This window comes from Chrysochloris asiatica, unplaced genomic scaffold (genome assembly GCF_000296735.1).
Source record: "Chrysochloris asiatica unplaced genomic scaffold, ChrAsi1.0 scaffold00049, whole genome shotgun sequence".
In the NCBI taxonomy this organism is placed as follows: Eukaryota; Metazoa; Chordata; class Mammalia; order Afrosoricida; family Chrysochloridae; genus Chrysochloris; species Chrysochloris asiatica.
The window spans coordinates 10998509-11020434 of record NW_006408567.1 but is presented as its reverse complement, the minus strand read 5'-3'; the positions used below and the strand labels follow the sequence as shown (position 1 = coordinate 11020434).

The following is a 21926-nucleotide window of genomic DNA, read 5'->3' as shown; positions in this document are numbered from 1 at the left end:
ATCTTTTCTATTGCAAAGGTGGAGAAATGACTAGTTAAAGTTAATGTACTATATTACTATATTAAACTTTTCAGTAGCTTCAGTACCGGTTAGAATAAAGCCAAACCCTGTATTGTGTCTTGCAAAGACTTTGTGATCTGGCCTCTTCCTGGCTTTCCAGTAAGCTTTTTACTTATTTGTCTTGCTGTGCTTCATCTGTGCTGTCCTGCCAATTTCCAACAAAGCTGCCTTGAACTCAGCATTAGCTTCCACCCCATAGCATGCTTGATGCAGCACCATTCAAGCTTCAACTTAAATGTTGAGTAAACTTTTGTGGACTATCTAACCAATAAGTTTCCACCCCCGTTTCATATGTCACTGCTTATTTTTTGCTCTTTACCTTTCTATTTTCAATTCCCCCTTTCCCCAAAATGTAAGCTACATGAAGGCAAGGAACAGGAAGGTATCTTGTTTTACACTCTGTGGCACATAGTTATCTATGGAGACAAAAACATCACCACGCAAGCCACAGACTTCAAGAAGATAATTGTATACATAGGATCAAAGCTAATAAGACAATTAAGGAAACATCTGCTTCTCTAGCTCTTGGTGTGAAGTATTGTACCTGTTCATGGAAGAATTGGTATATTAATGATTTAATTGACATCATCTAAAACACCCATCAAAATACACTCATATTGTTAAGAGAGTACTACCACAGGCAGCTTCCAAGGTTAGGTGTGTACTCTTGAGTTTGTTTCACAGGTACTGAAATAGTAAGCTCTACTCCACACAGTTAAGGAGCTCTGGTAGTGTAGTGGTTACGAATCAGGCTGCCAACCTCACGGTCAACAGTTCGAAACCACCAGCGGCTCTGTGAGAGAAAGACGAGGCGTTCTGCTCCAGTAAAAGATTTACAGCCTCAGAAACCCTGTGCAGGGTTCTATGAGTCGGAACTGACTCCATGGCACATAACAACAACAACAACTCCACACAGTTAGTTGTATGTGGAATTATTAATCCAGAACAGGTGGTGCTCCATCCCTACCTCAGTCAGACAGTTCCTGTAGATTGAGAACTTGTTACTCTTTCTAGCCATGTACCTTACACATCACAAATATTACATCTTATATACCCTGTTTTCGAGAGAGAAAGATGGGACTGCTCCTGTCAAGATTTAGAGCCTTAGAAACCTTATTCAGGGGTGCTGTAAGAACTGATGTCCCTTCAATAACCACAACCCTATAACTGTGTGCAGAATGACTGAAGGCTTCAGCCAAGTCAAGGAGGGCAGTTCAGATACAGTAAAGCAGGAGAGCAGCACCTCTGAGACCCATACTTAGTTGTGATTGGTGCTACTGTTGGCTACTTAGCACTGCATCAGAAAAGAAATTTTAGTTGGTGTGTAGATTGGTGGTGAAGTCTTAACCTAAAATTATTAATCAATTCTTAATTTAAAAATCTTTGCCTCAAAGAGAACCGTCATAATTCAGTCGGAAATAGTCTCCCAATCCACCTCATATCTCTTCGTTACTTGTTTGGAAATTTATTACCTTGTGTAAGTAAGCATTGTAAGTGTTGTTAAGTGTTGTCTAGTCAATTCTGAACCATAGCGACCATGTATAGGGTTTCCAAGGAGCAGCTGGTGAGCTTGAACCACTGACCTTGCAGTTCAAATAACTGCAGTCTGATGCATTAACCCACAGCACCACACCAGGACTCCATTTTAAGTGTAGAGGCCCTGTTTATGTTATTATCTTAGCTCCACTGGCTAGGATAGTACCTAGAAGATGTCTGTTACCTGCCCCTCTGGTTAGAACCTCCACGTATGGAGGTCCTGCGCCAATTGCAACAACGGCTACACCATCCCATGGCCAGTTGACCCATAGGGTTTTCATTTGCGGATTTTTAGACACTTGCTAGGCCGTTCTATATAGTCTTAGTCTGAAAGACTAATCTAGTACGTGTCGTGTGCCTATGAGTTGATTCTGACTTAGCAATCCCATAAGACAGAGTAGAAGTGACCCATGAGGTTTCCTATCCTGTAATCTTTACAGGGGAGGTCTAGTAGAAGAAGCACTAGACTACTAAATTCAAGGTCAGCAAATCAAACCCACTGCTCCCTCAGGAACCCTGTGTAGAATTGCTATCAGTCAGAACTGACGCAACAGCACTTAACAACAATCTTTACATGAGCAACTTGCCAAGTCTTGTCTTCTACAAAATTGCTGTTGGCTTTGAGCCACCAGCCTTTCAATTAAAAACCGGATACTTATTCATTGCAGTTCCAGGACTCCTATCTAGAATGCTTGTTGTCCAGTACCATTGAGTTGGTTCTGACCCATATCGACCCTATGTAAAGTTTCCAAGGAGTTGGCTGGTGAACTTGAACCACTAACCTTGCAGTTCAAACTAACTTTGAAATCCTAGAATGTAGTGGGTTCTTAATAAATTTTAAGTGAGTAACATACAACAACCTTTTCTGAGTCCATTCTATGATACTTGTGTGAGGTGTCTTCAAAAATCTTATGGAAACTAAAGTTCTCTCATGTAAACTATTATATAACTCACAATAAAATGTTAAAAAAAAATTAGTGGTGATAAAGGCATGAAGTAACTGGCTTACAAGTTTTCAAGAGAGAGTTTAGTTTAAGAGTGGGCAGGGGAAGATAGAGTCCCCATTGAATAGTTTTCATCTGGTCTAGCTGGGTCTAGTAAAAAGTGAGGGTATAAGATTCTTCTGATTCAATAGTGAATAATTGTTATCATGACTAATTGTGACTGTCACAACTGTAAAGGAACAAAATTTGGGCAGTAGTTAATCTTAAAGTTAAAGTCCAGACAGAGGACCCTAGGGCCATCAAGGAAGAAGAGCACAGCTTGAAAATGGAACCCTATCCAGAGAAGCAATGACACCAGAGATGGAGATAGAAATGAGGGCATGGAGAGTAAGAGCAGCTGAGGACTGGTGACTCATGGAAAGAGAGTGACTGAGTACTGACAGCCAGGAGACAGGCTTGCAGAATGTGCCCTTTGGTTGTTTAAATTATTATATATTCCTGAGTGTTTTTGTGTACATCTCCTCACTCCCCAAAAAAGGTGTAGAAGAAAAAACAAAACAGAGGGAATGGAAGCAAATACTGTTGAATAGTGATGCACAGAGGAGATTGTATAATCATTGCAATGAAACAATGGTGTGAAGCCAATGTTCTCCCATATAAACTACCACTCAGTTCACAATAAAATTTTTTTTAATTGTTAAAAAAAAAAATGCTTATGGAAAAATGGAATTGGGATTATGGAATTTTTCAACAACATTTTTGAAGCCCTATCATACTTTCTGTATACTATATAATCAGCACCTGTGACATAAACACAGTCGTCAAGAGAATACTTTGTAACTCTCTGTTAGGTTAACTGGGATTTTCTTCCAGCTGGCTGCAGCGATGATAAACTGAGCTTCAATAGTTAAGCAAATGCTCTCTGTTCTGAATATCTCCCAATAAAACTCTTATGTATAGCAGTAAAACCAATGGTAACAGGCATAGGAAAATACTATGCTTAGATTTTAGCATGACACTTTGTTAGCTTGAACAACAAATGTTTGTGAATGACTTGGATTTTCTTTCTTGGCAGCCATTTCGATCACCGATCACACTGCCCTTGCTCAATTCTGCAAAACTGAGAAAATTGAATTTGTTGTTGTTGGACCAGAGGCACCTCTGGCTGCTGGTAACTTTTATTTATGTTTATTCTGTTCATTTCTGTGTGCACTGCCAACAAGAAATTAAATATTATCTAATCTCAAAAAGTGTGATGAGTGCAAAATCAAATTTTCTGTGTTCCCTTGCTTTCCTGAAATTTATCACCTTTGGATGAATGTCACCTATGTATTAGAGACAAGTAGGCTGGGTTCGATCCTCATTTAATAATTCAAATAACTTGTGATGGATTTAAATTTTTTGTTTATACTAGGGAGTTTCAAAGAGTTTTTCCAGCCCCCTTGTATTTAGTAGACAGCTTGAAACCAGTCATCTACTATGTATAGCTGAACCTTGAAATGGAGTCTCAAGTCTAATCAGAATTTGTCCTCAGTGTTAAAAGCCCTTGGTTTACTTAGGACCTTGTTCTCTGAATAGGAATTGTTGGGAACCTAACATCTGCAGGAGTGCGATGCTTTGGCCCCACCACAGAAGCAGCTCAGTTAGAGTCCAGTAAAAAGTTTGCCAAAGAGTTTATGGATCGACATGGAATCCCAACTGCAAAATGGAGAGCTTTCACCAAACCTGAAGAAGCCTGCAACTTTATCATGAGGTAGATCAAAGGCTGTCTAGGAAGGGCAGTTGTTTTGTCATGATATTTAAATACTTTTGTGTTCAAAATGTAATGCTAGGGTTGTTTAAATTACATATTCATGAGTGTTTTTTCTGTATGTCCCCTTCCCCATCCCCCAAACACTAACACACAGACCCAAAAAAACACCAGAATAGAAGCAAGTACTGTTGAATGTTGATGTATGGAGGAGATTGTAATCATTGCAGTTAGACAATGGTATAAAACCAATGTTCTCCCATGTAAAAACTGTCACTCAATTCACAGTAAAAACTTTTTTTTAAAAAATGTAATGCTAGGTCCTTAAGCACAAGTTTACACTAAGATGGTTAGAGAGAAAATGAAACTCATAATAAATAATAGGTAGGTTGGTTTTTTCTAGCATCATAATGAGATGGGTTGAACTGGAATCAACTTCATACCTATGGATGGGTATACCTATATTTTTATATGATCTTGTGACCATATGTATTACTGAGTTACTCTCAGAGAGATAAAAATGTTTTTTCATTCTGCAATTGTGTGCCATTATTTTCACAACCAAATCAACAGAGAGTGAAAATTATCTCCTTTTGCTACCACCAATCCAGGTCTAAATCTTAAAATGATAAATCTCTTGTACTCTAATGTGGAGAACATTGAGCAGTGAGTGAACGTTGGTGGACACATGCTTTTGCCCCCTTTTGTGTGTGTGTGTATACTGGCACTTCTTCCTGATACTTAGTATGTATTCTTTCATTTGAGTTCGTTTTATTCCTTACGATTTACAGGATTTCTTAGGTACTAAATATGATTATTTAGTAGTAGCCATATGCCCTGAGTAAGTAAGAGTTAAGTCTGTTTCCAAATCCACAGTACCATTCAGCAGAGACACTATCAATAGCAGTTTTTTGTGTAGATTTCCAAAAGTGGTCTGTGTCTATATCTTCATATTTGTCTTAATGTAGCCACTTTAGATACATCAATAAGATAGCTGAACAATTTTCCATGTCCACTCTATACATCTGCTTTATTCTTTCAAAACTTATTTTAATAACTGAAAAATCCTCTGCTGTAGCAATGAGTGAAAACAAAGCTGAATTTGCTATTATATTCTCAACTGCAAAGAAGTACACGGGAAAAAGCCCGTGATATGTAACATTTGGTGATAAAGCATTACTTAAGTCCTTTTTAAAAATTGAGATTGTAAGGATTTGTCTGGTGTTGAAGTTTAGTCTGTCTTCACAGTGCTGACTTTCCTGCTCTGGTTGTAAAGGCCAGTGGTCTTGCTGCTGGGAAAGGGGTGATTGTTGCAAAGAGCAAAGAAGAGGCCTGTAAAGCTGTACAGGATATCATGCAAGTAGGTTGATTCTTTTGGGACAGTTTGGTTTTCTATTTTTTGTAAGCATATATATAACAATACATTTGCCATTTTAACATTTCTTACATGTATAATGGTTGTTTGTTAAGTATCATGGAGTCGGTTCCGACTCATAGTGAACCTGCACAGGATTTCCGAGGCTGTAAATCTTTATGGGATCAGAAAGCATCATCTTTCTCCCGCGGAACAGCTGGTAGTTTCTAACCGCTGACCTTGGGGTTAGCAGCTCGTTTCTTAACCACTATGCTACCAGAACTCCTTACTTACATTCGTCATGTTTCTCAACCATTACCATTGTACATTTCCCAGTTTTCCCATCCTCCTCAATGGAAGCTCCATGTCCCTTAAGCAGTGAGCTCCATTTCCCCTTCCTGTCTGCCTGTCACTGCTAACCACTTTGAAACTTTGGTTTCTATACATTTGCCTATTCTAGATAATAAGTGGATTTATTTAAAAAAATAGTCCTTTAGTGTAATAAATGTTCCTCAAGATACATCTGGTAAACATATAGTTGATATATTATTCGTGACAGTATATATAATCATCTTGATAAAAGGGTATTACAGATCTACACTGGTGACTAAATCTGACTCAGTTGTTTTGAAATAAGTTACAGCATCCTTAACCTATTGATAAAAGAACAGAAAATACTATGGAGAATAGAAGTAAATTCTCAAATTAGCCATAATGACAAAAGTATGTTTCCAGTATATCCCAAGTCTAAAAGAAGTAAAGCAGTGATTAGTGTACTTTGTTTTTCTGTCTTGATCCATCTTGGTTGTTGATGTTTTTTCCTTCATATAAACCTGCTTTCAGAGGCATGCTTTGAGATAATTATTATAGGCAGACATACCTAATTGTAATCAGAAAAAAGATTACTTTGTGATAGCAAAAGCGTATTTTCGCATTACCTTACTTGAAAGTATTAGTGATGCAATCATTTCATCTATACTAGTGCTGTTGCTGCTTTAAAAATAAACCTCTGTTTGTTTCTTTGAGGCTTTCAAAAAGGGCAAGTTAATATATTGCATATATACTACGTGTTGTGCATCAGTATGTTGGTTCATGATCTAAATGGTAAAACACAGAAGTCAACTAAGTAAATATTAAATGCTTAGATATATTCTGACCTTTTGTTATTGTTAAAATCTGCAATCAGGACAAAGCTTTTGGAGCAGCTGGAGAAACAATTGTCATTGAAGAACTTCTTGAAGGAGAAGAAATATCTGTATGTATATAACTCACCTTTTATTTTGGTGTTTATGGCATATAAGTAACTATGTTATCTGACTTACCTTGTTCAGTGGCAGGAGTCCTGGTATGGCGCTGCAGGTTAATGTGCTGTACTGAAAGGTCGTTTTGAGTCATGAGGTCAATAGTTAAAGCTCACCAGTCACTCCTCGAAAACCCTATACAGGATTGCTATGAGTCAAAACCAACTAGATGGCACAACAACGAGAGTCATTGAGTTTTTTCTGAATCATTGTGACCCTTTATGGCAGAAGTGGGAAACCTTTTTCCTACCAAAATTTATAACATCATTTGCAGGCCATACAAAATAATCAACTTAAAAATTAGCCTGCTATATTTGGTCAAACATTTAAACGTTTAATTAACTCACCACTGGACCAATAAACAGCATTCTTATCAATGGAGAAAAGATTGACGTTATCAAGGACTTTATTCTTCTTGGGTCAACTGTCAACACTCACGGAAGCAGCAGTCAAGAGATCAGATGACGTATTGCATTGGGCAAATCTGCTGCACAGAAGCTTTTCAAAGTACTGAAGAGCAGAGATGTCAGCTTGAGGACTAAGGTGCGCCTGACCCAAGCCATGGTATTTTCAATAACCTCATATGGATGTGAAATCTGGACAGTGAATAAGGAAGATCGTAGAAGAATTGATGCCTTTGAGTTGTGGTGTTGGAGGAGAGTACTGAAGGTGCCGTGGACTGCCAAAAGAACCAATAGATCTCTTTTGGAAGAAGTACAACCAGAGTGCTCCTTGGAGGCCAAGATGGCTAAGCTTCGTCTCTCCTACTTTGGACGCATTGTCCGGAGAGAACAAGTCGCTGAAGAAGGATGTCATGCTGGGTAAGGTGGAGGGTCAGAGAAAAAGAGGAAGACCCCCAACGAGATGGATCAGCCAGGTGACATCATTGATGGCGTCAAGTGTGGCGGCGGTAGTGAGGTTGGCCCAGGATTGGACATTGTTTCGTTCTGCTGTGCATGGGGTCGCTGTGAGTCAGTTCCGACTCGATGGCACCTGACGACAACCACAACAGTTTGATAGCTACATTTCAATGTAAAGAAAACAAATTCTTACCACTGGACCAATAAACAACATTCTTATCAAGGAGAAAAGACTGAAGTTGTCAAGGACTTCATTCTTCTTGGATCAACTATCAACACCCACAGAAGCAGCAGTCAATAAATCAAATGACATATAAAGAGGTGAAGAGCAGAGATGTCAGCTTGAGAACTAAGGTATGCCTGACCCAAGCCATGGTATATTTAATAACCTCATATGCATTTAAAAGCTAGACCGTGAATAAGGAAGACTGTAGAAGAATTGATGCTTTTGAGTTATGGTGTTGGAGGCAAATATTTGAAAGTGCCATGGACTACCAAAAGAACCAATAGATCTGTTTTGGAAGAAGTGCAGCCAGAATGCTCCTTGGAGGCCAAGATGGCCAAACTTCATCTCTCATACTTCATCTCATACTTCAGACATGTTGTCAGGAGGGAACAGTCGCTGGAGAAGGATACCATGTTTAGTAAGGTGGTGGGTCAGAGAAAAAGAGGAACACCCTCAACGAGATAGATTGGCCAAGTGGCAGCGTCAGTGGACTGAAGTGTGGCAACAGTAGTGAGGTTGGCCCAGGATCGGGCAGTGTTTCTACTGAGTATAAGGTTGCTATGTGGCAGTACCGAGTCGATGGCACCTAACAAAAACAACAGTGTGATAGCTGGAGTCCTGGTGTGGCACTGTGGGTTAATGCGCCAGACTGCAAAGCCATTTGAACTGCAAGATCAGCAGTTCAAGCTCACCAGAAGCTCCTGGGAAACCCTGTACAGGTTCGCAATGGGTTGGAACTGACTCACTGGCACTTAACAACAACAACAGTATGATGGCTGATAATAGTGCTGTGGGTTAATGCACTGGGCTGCAAAGTCTGTTTGAACCTTCAGGTCAGTGGTTCATGCTCACAAGCCACTCTTCGGATACTCTTATGTAGGGGTATTGTGCTTCAGAACCCACTTGATTGCACTTAACAATAACAAATGTGATCGCAGCGTCCTGGTGGCAATAGGATAAGCACTCAACCTCAAAAGTTTGTTTAAACCTCAAGGTTTGCAGTGCAAACTCATCAGCTCTTCCTCAGAAACCCTATAGAGGATCCTTATGAGTCAGAACCAAACAACAGCAGTTTGATGGCTAGAATTGCTGTTGCCTTGGAAGAGCCAGATCAAATGGTTTCGCCGGCCTTATATAGGACATAAGCCAACTGTTCCCACCCCTGATTTATAGAGTCTGAAGAGTGGCTTGTGGGTTTGAACTGCCAACCCTTGTGGTTAGTGTTTTAGTGTTAACCTACTGCACCATACCAGGACTCCACCATCCAGTTGGTTCCAGACTCATAACGATCCAGTATAGGGTTTCCAAGGAGTAGCTGGTGGATTTGAAGTCCACCTTGCAGTTCAAACTGACATTGCTGTCCAGTGCTTATCCTACAGCACCATATCAGGACTCTTCTGAGTCCCACTTGAATTGTTCTAGTTGCTTCCCAGTAGTTGGAAAGAAATTTTTTATTTGAAATGCAAATGTAAGGAAAAAATGTTTTCATTGTGCCTCCTGTTTGGGTAATACTGACTTCTATCACACATTGTGGGTTTTGGATTAATCCAAACATTCATGCTTTTTTGTTTCCACATTTTTTTTTTTTTTTAAGTTTTTATTATGAATTAAGTGAACGTTTACAGGTAGATCATCAGTTTTACATTTTAGAAAATTGTGTACTTTGCTTCATTACATGATTACAGTCCGTTCCATGTACCAAATTAACAGCATTCTCTATTATTCACTTTAACTCTTGCATTCTCTACCTTGTTTGCTCTGCTAACCTCCTTCTTGTTGTATATTGCAACATTATCTATACTGTCAGTGGTTAGAGCACTCGATCTGGAAGTAGTTCTTGGGGGCCTTTGGTGGAGCTGCTTTCCATCTATTAGGACCTCAGGGAATCTGGGGCCGTGGTTTTTTTAAATGCTGTCTGGTAGCTCCGCGGGTTTGTAGCTCTGGAGCCGAACCCACACATCAGAACGGTGCAGCCAGGCCCCTAACTCACTCACAGTGGGTGGCTCTCAACCAAGTGACAGAGTCTGCACTGGAGGTGGATGAGGCTGGGAACTGGCCACACTGCTGGTCGGCAGAGAATGGTAGGGGAAAAGAAGACATTGAACCTTTTCTGTCACCCATGCAAATCTTCTCTGCCAGGCTTCCTTCCACTGCCAAAGCTGTTCACAAGATGATTGAGCCATATCTGGCCAGCCGTTTTCCAGTCTTTTTTTTTTCCATCCCTGGTCAGCCTCTCCTCCCAGCAAGCACTCCATCCACCTCTAACCTTCAGAAGTTCAGGCTGCCACAGTTTTTATCTGTGCTTTATTTTGTCTCTCATATCATTGTGGTAAATGGTATGTTTAGTATATCTGCCTAGTCTGACAACTTGTCAGAAGTTCACAGTTACTTATACTGTAAATAATGGAATTAGAATCATCTTGAATAAAAATTTAATGCCAGGAAGCTTAAAGTTGAAATATTTTGTTTGAAAAGTTCGTTGTTTTTCCTTAACCTAACTCAAAAATTATAACATAAATGATTTTCTGGTTCTTGATGTATGTTGTGTGCCTTTAAGTCAATTCCAACCCATAATGACCCTGTTTCCAAGGAGCAGCTGGTGAACTTGAACCACCGATCTTGTGATTCAAACCAACTTTGCAGTCTAGCGCATTAACCTACAGCGCCACACCAGGACTCCCTTGATGTACATAGCTTAGGGCTATTTATTTTCAAACTCATTATACTTAAAACTTTTCTGCAAAGAGTAAGTAGACCTTCAAAAAGTTCATTGGAAAATAGAACTGAAAGAAAATTGAAATTTTCTGCAAAGCTTTTGAAGCCCCTTTATATGTAATTTGCTGTAGTTATTTTTTACTGTTCTTATGTGTTTTTGCAGTGTCTGTGTTTCACTGATGGAAGAACTGTTGCCCCTATGCCTCCAGCACAGGACCATAAGCGATTACAGGAGGGAGATCTTGGCCCCAACACAGGGGGCATGGGAGCCTATTGTCCAGCACCTCAGGTATTTGTCACAAGAGTTCCAGCTGGGTGCAAGAATAGTTGGGTCTTCTGGAAAAACTTAATTCATGTTTTTCTTTCTGAGTGTTTGTGTTTTGCTTTGGGGGTTTTTTCTATAAATTAGATTAGTAATCAACAGGTTGTCTATTCTATTAAATACATAGTTTCTCTTTTGGTCTCATTTCGTTGGAATTCATTATGGTAATGGCCATATCTCTAAAATAGTCCTTTAGTAAAAACCTTTGAAGAGGTAAGCTAAAGTAATCCTTTTTCCCTATATCCTGTTTTAATCCATGGGGACCTATGAACTCTCTTTTGTTCATTTTAGATAATAGGACCCCAGGATATATGAGTTCAATAAATATTTGTGTGTGAGAGAAACAAGAATTGAAAGTCAAGTCAGATCATAATTTGTTCTGGTCCTACTGCATCATAAAATAGAATAGATGTGCTTCCAAACAATTTCTGAACTGTATTTATGAGAAAACTGAGTTGTTTTGAGTATGTTTTTAATAGATTAGCATTTCAGAAACTCGTCCCTCTTTAATGAGAATCGTCATGATCATTTGTGCTAATAACATTGGCCTTTGCATGTTTATTAGAATACTAAGAACAAAACCATACATAACTTCTTTTTAAAGACTATCCTTATTTAAACTACCATTTGGTAACTGATTTTAATATAATAACTATCCATTAGTGTAATTTTGACATTACAAACAAAAGCATGTGTGCATTTGAACTATGCATAGGGTATACTGGGTGAGGACAAAGCAGCCTCGGAATGAGAGATGACTGTTTTTCCTCTCATTATGTTTTGGAAAATTGTTCTTAGCTTTTTCTGAAGATTTTTATGTGTGGTGATGTTGTTAAGTGTTATAGAGTTGATTCTGACTCATATAGACCCTGTATGGGGTTTCCCAGCATCAGCTGGTGAGTTTGAGCCACCCACCTTGATAATTGAAATTGACCTTGAAGGCCAGTGCTTACTCTACAGCACCACACTAGGAGTCCCATTAGATATGGTGATAAGAGGTGGTTTTTAAAAATCAGCTTAGTCCTAATAGGGAGCTGGTAATGCTTTTAGTTGCCACTAGAGTATTTACTACTATAAAAAATCAAAATTTGAGTGTAAAATTCCTCAAGGTATTGAGGAATTGCTTTTTTAAGTGTGTTTGTGTGGAGGAAGTAGTATATATGTTTTTATGTATATTTGGAGTCCTGGTGTGGTGCTGTGGGCTTTTGGGCCAGATTGCAAAGCCGTTTGAACTACAAAATCGGTGGTTCAAGCTCACCAGCCACTTCTTGGGAAACCTTATATAGGATCACTATAGGTCAGAACCGACTCAACAGCACTTAACAATAACAACACATGCAATCAGTTGCATTTACATATTTCTTTACATTCCCCAGATTTCTAAGGATATGTTACTAAAAATTAAAAATACCATTCTTCAGCGCACAGTAGATGGTATGCAGCAGGAAGGTACTCCATACACAGGTAAGCATATATTATTATGGATATTTTTTTGTAGGATAACTTTTATACCTTGGGCACAGTTACTTCATTTCTATTTTGTCTTTTTAACTGACCATTGTTGAATGTTTGCTGTGATTAGGTTATTCTGGAACTTTGAGAGTTGGAAGTTAATATTCTAGATTTCAGGCACGATGCAGTGGCTTCCTATGGACTTCCTTTGTTTCTCTCTCTTTTGTTTTTAAATAAAGGTGTTTTGTATGCTGGCATAATGCTGACCAAGGATGGTCCAAAAGTCCTGGAGTTCAATTGTCGTTTTGGTGACCCAGAGTGTCAAGTGGGTAACATTAATATTGCTGTCTTGATAGTTTAAAATATTATGCACTATAATGAAAAGTTCATTTGTAGATGACTTAGATTGTTTTTATTATAGGATTTATGACCCTGGAAATGATTACCTTTGAAAAATATATGCAAGTTTTACTAGTGTCCCTGTGAATAAAATAAGGAAACTAAAATTTTATATGATTTGATATAATGTTTATGTTTATCCAGGTAATCCTTCCACTTCTTAAAAGTGACCTTTATGAAGTGATCCAGTCCACCTTAGATGGCTTACTCTGCACAGCTATGCCCATTTGGCTGGAAAACTGCACTGCTATCACTGTTGTCATGGCAAGTAAAGGTTATCCTGGAGACTACGCCAAAGGCGTAGAGATCACAGGTGAGCATCAGGGAACAAGAGAGTGAATGACAATGTGACAGATGGCCAGTGCCATAGGGGACGTCCTTCCCCAGGCTCTGCTGCTTTTTAAGGGCATGAAACATCCTTAACCATGTTGCTTGTTGGATGTGTGTGATCAAATATGCAAAATTACTGTGTTTGAAAATCTGCCATCCATTTCCATTCCTACACAAGGAAAACCTAAGCCAAGTTTCCAGAGGATCACCCAGTGTGACCTTTCATTTCCATCCACCCAGAGCCTGGGAACTGATGGCAATATAGAAAAGTAAATGGAACATTATCAATAAAATGCATTTTCATTATAAAGGCATGTTTTCTGAGTCATCACAGAATTATAGTGAGATTTATGAGAACCCAAGTTTGTAGGAATTCATTTTTCACCTTAAAGCAGAACAGAGCCAAAAGGCACTAGTTTGTTTGCTGTTGTATTACATTAAATCCAGGAGCCCTGGTTGTGCACTGGTTAATCACTTGACTGCTAGCTTAAAGTCCAAAGTTTAATTCCACCAGATGCTCCATGGAAGAAAGATTTAGCAGTCTGCTTCCAAAAAGATTTCCAGCCTTGGAAACCCCATAGGGCAGTTCTCTCTGTCCTATGAATTGCTCTGAGTTCTATTAACAGCAGTGGGCTTGGTTTTGAATTTATGTCCATTACCACCTAATGGAATTTTTGTGAAGATGGGTTTAAATGTAATAAAAAGGTTTGAAAAAAGAACAAGTGAAAATTGAAAATTCTTTCACATGAGTGAAATATTATTTCAGGTAATAGGTCAAATGTGCTCTCTTACAGGGTTTTCTGAAGCTCAAGCGTTAGGACTTGAGGTGTTCCAAGCCGGCACTGCCCTCAAAGACGGCAAAGTGGTGACTAACGGGGGAAGAGTCCTTACAGTAACAGCCATCCAGAGAGATCTCCTGTCAGCACTTAAAGAAGCTAAGAAAGGACTGGCTGCCATAAAGTTCGAGGGAGCCGTTTATAGGAAGGACATTGGCTATCGTGCCATAGCCTTTCTCCACCAGTCCAGGTAAACTTCTCTTCCAGAAATGATTATAACAATTTTAATGCTGGCTTCAATGGCTATGTGGAGAATTCCATTCACTATGTATTGTTTATACCAAAACTGGTTGCAAATGGAAAGTAACATATCTGAAAAGTTGACTTAAATAAAACAAGATATTAAGTATTTTTATTCGTATTGTTTTGTGCCGTGGAGTCGATCTCATAGTGACCCTGTATAGGGTTTCCAAGGCTGTAAATCTTTACGGGAGCTGAAAGCCTCATTTTTCTCCCACAGAACAGCTGGTAGTTTCGAACTGCTGACCATGAGATTAGCAGCCCAATGTGTAACCACTACACTACCAGAACTCCTTTTTATTCGTATAGTTATCATGTTTTTAAGGTGTGGCATGGTGACTATAGGATAAGCACTGGGGCTGCTAACCAGAAGGTTGGCAATTTGAGCCCACCGCCACTCGGCAGGAGAAAGATAAGGTTTGCTGCTCCTATAACAGTTTACAACCTTGGAAACCCTATATAAGATCGCTATGCATCAGAACTGACTCAGTGTCACTTAATAACATCTTGTGCTTGAATATTATTGTGTATTTATACTTTCTAGTTGTGTCAAAAGAATTGAAGATTAGGATTTTGATCAGCTAATTTTTGTAACGATTTGATTATATTGTAAATTTTAGTAGTTTCAGTGGTCACTGCCTTTATATCTATTATTAAAATTTATTTTTGACCCTTAATTAATTCTTTTATTGGTATGTACAGTTAGTCTCTTGTAAAACTCAAAAAAGTATTCATTGCAAATATAGGTGTTTGGATTTTTTTCAAATACATATCACATTAAGGAGTCCTGTTAAGTTGCTGTAGGATAAGCACTGGACTGCTAATTAACTGCATGGTAGTCAATTCAAACCCACTAGCCATTCCTTGGAAACCCTACACAGGCCTCTGTTGAGTCAGAACCAACTTGACCGAACTAAACAACAAAAAATGCTCATTAGGTGCATGTTTAAATCCTGGAATTATTTTAGAATTACACTAAAAATTTGTTTTTCATTTTTAAATGACTTGAATTATGTAGAAATGACCTATTTTAACTGACTACAACCTTAATTGCAGTCTTTTTGCTTAAAGATGAAAAAAATGAGAGGGCAAAAATTCCAGTTGTTACCAAGAGAAAAGGTTTTTTAAATCAGTAGGACTGTTGTTTCCTTTCTAAAAGTGACTCCGGACTGCTAACTTCACATCATTTCTTCATGTATTACTGGATCCCATTGGCCAAGTTATCTCATTTTTGCAGAGCAAGATTACTGAGCCCACATCGCTGTTCGTGAATTTGATCTTTAAGTATACCACTTCAAATGTGATGACCTTGTTGTTACGTGCTGTTTAGTCAGTTCCTACTCATAGCAATCTTAGGCTATATCAGATGGAGTGATTCTGTAAATAACTAGCTGGTCATTATTTTGTTTGTTTTTTTCCTATCATCAGCTATAACTGGGGTGGAGAACCTTTTTACTGCCAAAATTTGTAACAGCATTCACCGGCTATACAGTTATAAACTTTAAAAATAGCCTGCTGCTTGCAGAATGTGTCCTTTGGTTGATTATATATTTCTGAGTGTTTTTGTGTACATAACAACAACAACAAAAAGAAACAGGGAATAGAAACAAATACTGTTGAACAAATGCATGGAGAGGATTATAATCATTGCAATGAAACAATGAGTGCAAAACTGATGTTCTTCCATATAAAATATTACTCAATTCACAATAAAAACTTTTTTTAAAAAAATTAGCCTGCTATATATGACCAAGCATTTAATTAATTCACCCCTAATGTGATGGGAGTCCTGGTGTGGGCTAATGCACGAGACTGCAGAGTCGCTTTGTACCACAAGGTCATTGGTTCAAGCTCACCAGGTGCTCCTTGGAAACCCTACACAGGGACACTATGGGTCAGAACCGACTCAATGGCACTTAAAAACGTAATGGCTGGTGTGGCACTGTGAGCTGATGGCACCCGACCTCAAGGTTGGTTTGAACTGCAAGGTTGATGGTTTAAATTCACCCACCACTTCTCAAAAACCCTATACAGACAGGGTTGCTATGATTTGGGAACCGACTAGACTGCACTTAACAATAACTATCTGATGGCCGGAACTTCAGTTGCCTTGGGAGGGCCAGGCCAAATGACTTCGAGGGCTTTATACAGTCTACAGAGTCCTGGTGTGGCGCTGTGAGTTAATGCGCCAGACTGCAAAGATGTTTGAATTGCAAGGTTGGTGGTTCAAGCTCGCCAGTCACTCCTCGGAAACCCTATACAGGGTCGCTAGGGGTCGGAACTGACTCAACGGCACTTCACAACAACAGAGTAAGAATTTGAATATGTGTTTAGAGATTTCTTTGTAGAGTTATCATCCTAATCTTTTTCTTTAATTTTGCCTTGGTTTTTACACTCCTGCCCATATCAAAATTGAACAGAACAATTGTGACAAATTAGTTTTGAGTACCTTAAAGGATTTGAAAACCACTTGGTATAGCTTTTGCTTTAAGTAATATTTTAAGGCTAGAATCATTTCTCCTGGCATTTAGCCTCTAGGTTTCATTTTGTTTTCTGTTTCTTTAATTCTTTAGGAGCATGACTTATAAGGAATCTGGAGTAGACATTGAAGCTGGAAATATGCTGGTCAAGAAAATTAAGCCTTTAGCAAAAGCTACTTCCAGGCCAGGTAAATCAGATCCCGACTTAGCTAATTCATTAAATTTGACATATTATGAATTGACTGGGACTTTATATTTAATTGAAGGAAATGTTCCAGATTATGCCAGGTTGTTATGAAGTCTTAATCCCCTAGTTTTCTTTCTTATCCTTAATATTACTAAAGAAAGCATTTCTTATCCATGATACTATATTAAGTACGTAACATGACCTTTTCATATGGAATTACTTTCTTGAACAGTTTTTATAATGGTTTTGTAACCATTCTCACGAATGATTTTAGCCATTTTAAGAGCAAGTATTATGTTTAACTAATTGCTAAAATATAACAAGTAATTAATCATTTTATCCAATAGGCTGTGACGTTGATCTTGGAGGATTTGCTGGTCTTTTTGACTTGAAAGCAGCTGGTTTCAAAGATCCTCTTCTGGCCTCTGGAACAGACGGTGTTGGAACTAAGCTGAAGGTAATCAGACACCTGTGTGAGTAGAGGCTGTTATGAAAGTGAAGAGGGAACTTTCTGTATATCAGATACATATTTTCCTCTTTTGACATATATGAGCTAAAAAGAACTATACCAAGTAACCATAATATGTGGCTAGAATGTCTACATTTCTGACAACGCTATTATTAAAGGCTATGTTTACATGGCAGAGTATTTTAGGTGTTTTTTTTTTAAAAAAAGGGTGTTGTTTTTAGAGCCAAGTAGATTGTTTAGATTTAGTGTTCTTTTAGAAGCCCATGGGTGAAGCAAAAGTTAAGCACTTGACTTAACTGGCAAGTTGGCAATTTAAACATGGTTACGAATCGGACTGTGACCCTCAAAGTTAGCAGTTCGAAACTACCAGCTGTTACACGGGATAAAGATGAGGCTTTCTTCTCCCGTAAAGATTTACAGCCTCAGAAACCCTGTACAGGGTCACTAAGAGTCAGAACCGACTCCATGGCACATAACCACCACCAGGGTTGCCTTGTCAGAGTCCTGGTATGGCGCTGTGGGTTAATGCGCCAGACTGCAAAGCCATTTGAACTGCAAGGTCGGTGTTTAAAGCTCACCAGCTGCTCCTTGAAAACCCTGTACAGGGTCACTATGATTCGGAACCGACTCCATGGCACATAACCACCACCAGGGTTGCCTTGTCAGAGTCCTGGTGTGGCACTGTGGGTTAATGCACCAGACTGCAAAGCCATTTGAACTGCAAGGTCGGTGTTTAAAGCTCACCAGCTGCTCCTTGAAAACCCTGTACCAGGGTCACTGTGAGTCGAAACCGACTCTACGGCACTTAACAACAACAACAGGGGTGCCTTGTAAGAAAACCCTGGTGATATGCTTCTGAAGAGTAACAGCCATGAAAACCCTATGCACTGTTCTACTACCCAGCAACACCATGAGTCAGAATCTGCTAGACAGCAACTGGTTTTGTTTTTAGTGTTCATCTTTAGGTATTAAAGAGGCTAGCCAAAAGTCAGTGGTATTTATTAGTATCCATTGGAAACTGACATGATATAATTCTCTTCGGTGGATATTTATATTGTGTTTTTGTAGATCGCACAGCAGTGTAATAAACATGATACCGTTGGTCAAGATCTGGTAGCCATGTGTGTAAACGATATTCTGGCACAAGGAGCAGAACCCCTCTTCTTCCTTGACTACTTTTCCTGTGGAAAGCTCAACCTCAATACGACAGAAGCTGTTATCGCTGGTATCGCTAAAGCTTGTGGAAAAGCTGGATGTGCTCTCCTTGGTATTATCGTCCATTTTAATCATATATCCTTTTTTTTTTTTTTAAACATTTTAACATAGATGTGATTGCCATCAGTATGGCTAGCAAGAGATACTGTAGATCACAGAATGAGTTTAGTAAACTGTAGGTAATAATACTTTGAAGAAAACCTAGACCCTGGTACCCTCACCTCAAACCCCTACTCAAGGGTTTATCCCTGAGACCTATTCCCACTGTCTACCAGGCTGACTTTTATCTTTGGCCACCTTTCCCATCACCATCTTTCTTGGCAGTCCCCTGATCAGCCTGGCGCAAGGACTGTTTACTCCTCACTGGTCCTGCAGCAAAGGCAGAATGGTCATGTTTTCTTACAGAGGGGCATTAAGAATGAAATGTACTTGATCTTTATAGAAATATTGCTTAAATGTGTATGTGAGAACTTTGAGCAGAATGAATTTGTAGGTTAGCCAAGTAACTAGTTTTTTGTTGTTGAATGCACACAGCAGAGCATACACCAATTCCAACAATTTTTGCATTTCCAATTCAGTGATATTGATAACATTCTTTTAAATTATAAAAGCATTCTTGCTTTCATTTTCTAAATTGTTCTTCTCCCATTAATATAAATTTACTCTCCTCTAAGTTACCTATGTAATCTTTTGTCCTATGTCAATTTGATCCTATAGTGGAATCTTGGTACGTGACACTGTAGGATAACCTCTTGACTGCTAATCACAAAGTTGACACTTCAACCAGTCACTCCTCTGAAACCTTATGCAGGGTAATTACTGACTATTGCACACAATAACTAGATAGGTTTGGGGAGTGTGGTGGCTCTGTAGGATAAACACTGAACTGTGAACCACAAGGTCAGTGGTTCAAGCTTACCAGGGGGAGAAAAATGTTCCCTCAGAAGCCCTTTACAACATTGCTATGACTCAAAACCAACTTGATGGCAATTAAGAACAACAGATAGGTTTGGTTTTGGTTTCTGTTTCTTTAATTCTTTATGGTTCCATTTTTGTTGATAAGTCTTTCTCAAGGCCAAAAACTCTTTTCAACCATCTTTTAGAGTGCATTTTCTAATAATAGAATCTTCCTGTCTATACCCATGTCTTTGAATCACTTCTCTAAGCCTATATTGTCATCTGGAAACTCATGTTCTCAGTCCTGTAATGATCCTACAGTGTGCCACTCCAGGAGTCTATGTCTAATCAGTATAGTAAATTTTATTGGCAGTTTTAAGAATGTAGCCACATGTTAAACTGTTCATGCTAAGAGTAACTGATGTCACTATTTCCTAGGTAGGTTTATAAATACATAATTTCGTTGCTTTTGAATTACCCTTTTAACAGGAGGTGAAACAGCTGAAATGCCTAACATGTATCCTCCTGGTGAATATGACCTAGCTGGTTTTGCTGTTGGTGCCATGGAACGGGACCAGAAACTTCCACACTTGGACAGAGTCACTGAAGGGGATATGGTTATTGGAATAGCTTCCTCTGGTCTTCATAGCAATGGATTTAGTCTTGTGAGGAAAATTGTGGAGAAATCTTCCCTCCAGTACTCCTCTCCAGCACCTGATGGTTGTGGTGACCAGACTTTAGGTAAACTTACTCACATTCAAACTCTCTTGCTTGGGAATGTTTGAGCAACAGCTTGATGGCATTAGTCTCTGGTTATTTGAAGGTAGAACGGGTACTATGATTTTGTTGTTCATTATGAAATTGGTTTTTCTGTAGAAGATCACAATATACCTCTATTGCAAAATTATTTTTGTTTTTTTTTTCTCTCTCATATACAGGACAATTACTTCTAACGCCAACCAGAATCTACAGTCAGACACTGTTACCTGTTCTGCGTTCAGGACATGTCAAGGCCTTTGCCCATATTACTGGAGGAGGGTTGCTAGAAAATATTCCCAGAGTCCTCCCTCCAAAACTTGGGGTGGATTTAGGTAAGATCATTAAAATATACTTTTGTTCAGAAAACTGCTAGGGAAAAAATGTGTTGTGGAACAGAGTTGGTATGGGTACATAGTGCACATAGGCTTATACCTAGAAAATCTTTAATTATTGGGATTTAGTCAAAGAGAATAGAGCTAACCCTTCTTTTTGCTTTCTTACTTTGTTATTTTAAGTGTCGTCTAGTTGGTTCTGACTCACATAGACCTTGTATAGTGTTTCTGAGGAGTGGCTGGTGGGTTTGAACCACCGACCTTGAAGTTAGCAGTCTTATACTACCAATACATTGAAAAATAAGTACTATAAGCAGTTCCTTACAAGGAGTTGGTTATCTCATGCTTTATCATGACATGCCAGGCATGACAGCAGCTAATTATAGTCTATACAGGAGCTAAAGAGGACCTGTGCTAAGGGGATATAAAGGGAAACAGATCTGAGAATTATTGCATGCTTAGACGGGAATAACAAAAAAAAGAAATCCAACTATCTGGTTATTCAGGTGAACAGGTGGTAATCATACATAATACAGGAGGAAAAGTAGATTTGGACTAGAAAGTGAAAATACAGTGTTTTAGATCTTCAATTGTTCATTCAAAGATGGTTGTGGATAGAGGTTGAGATCAGACTGACATCAGTTGGATGGTCATACAAACACAGTTATAGCCAAGAGAACCAAAGGTTATTCTTTGACCTCTGCCAGTCTTAAGGACTGAGGAGAAGTGTTGTTGTCAGGTGCCATCGAGTCGGAATGGACTCGTAGCGACCCCATGCACAGCAGAACGAAATAATGTCCGATTCTGGGCCAACCTCACTACTGCTGTGACACTTGAGTCCATCAATGAAACCACCTGGCCAATCCATTCCTTAGGGGGTCGTCCTGTCCTCTCTTTCTCCGACCCTTCATCTTACCAAGCATGATATCCTTCTCCAGCGACTGTTCCCTCCTGACAATATGTCCAAAGTATGAGAGACAAAGTTTAGCCATCTTGGCCTCTAAGGAGAACTCTAGCTTTACTTCTTCCAAAACAGATCTATTGGTTCTTTTGGCAGCCCATGGCACTTTAGTATTCTCCTCCAACACCAAAACTCAAAGGCATCAATTCTTCTACGATCTTTATTCACTGTCCAGCTTTCGCATCCATATGAGGTTATTGAAAATACCATGGCTTGGGTGAGGCACACCTTAGTCCTCAAGCTGACATCTCTGCTCTTCAACACTTTAAAAAGTTCCTGTGCAGCAGATTTGCCTAATGCA

General features: G+C 39.0%; 1 protein-coding gene across 1 annotated transcript in view; it reads left to right on the top strand.

Moving 5' to 3' along the window:
• Positions 1-21926, top strand: part of GART (phosphoribosylglycinamide formyltransferase, phosphoribosylglycinamide synthetase, phosphoribosylaminoimidazole synthetase) — a 30495-nt gene that overhangs the window by 633 nt on the left and 7936 nt on the right. Inside the window, exons 2-15 of the mRNA XM_006862543.1 lie at positions 3616-3711; positions 4119-4293; positions 5539-5650; positions 6831-6899; positions 10910-11035; positions 12445-12532; positions 12760-12845; positions 13064-13232; positions 14044-14275; positions 16899-16993; positions 17340-17449; positions 18530-18728; positions 20063-20314; positions 20512-20664. Of these exons, the coding sequence (XP_006862605.1) occupies positions 3616-3711; positions 4119-4293; positions 5539-5650; positions 6831-6899; positions 10910-11035; positions 12445-12532; positions 12760-12845; positions 13064-13232; positions 14044-14275; positions 16899-16993; positions 17340-17449; positions 18530-18728; positions 20063-20314; positions 20512-20664 (1962 nt within the window). The remainder of the gene's footprint in view (positions 1-3615; positions 3712-4118; positions 4294-5538; positions 5651-6830; positions 6900-10909; positions 11036-12444; positions 12533-12759; positions 12846-13063; positions 13233-14043; positions 14276-16898; positions 16994-17339; positions 17450-18529; positions 18729-20062; positions 20315-20511; positions 20665-21926) is intronic.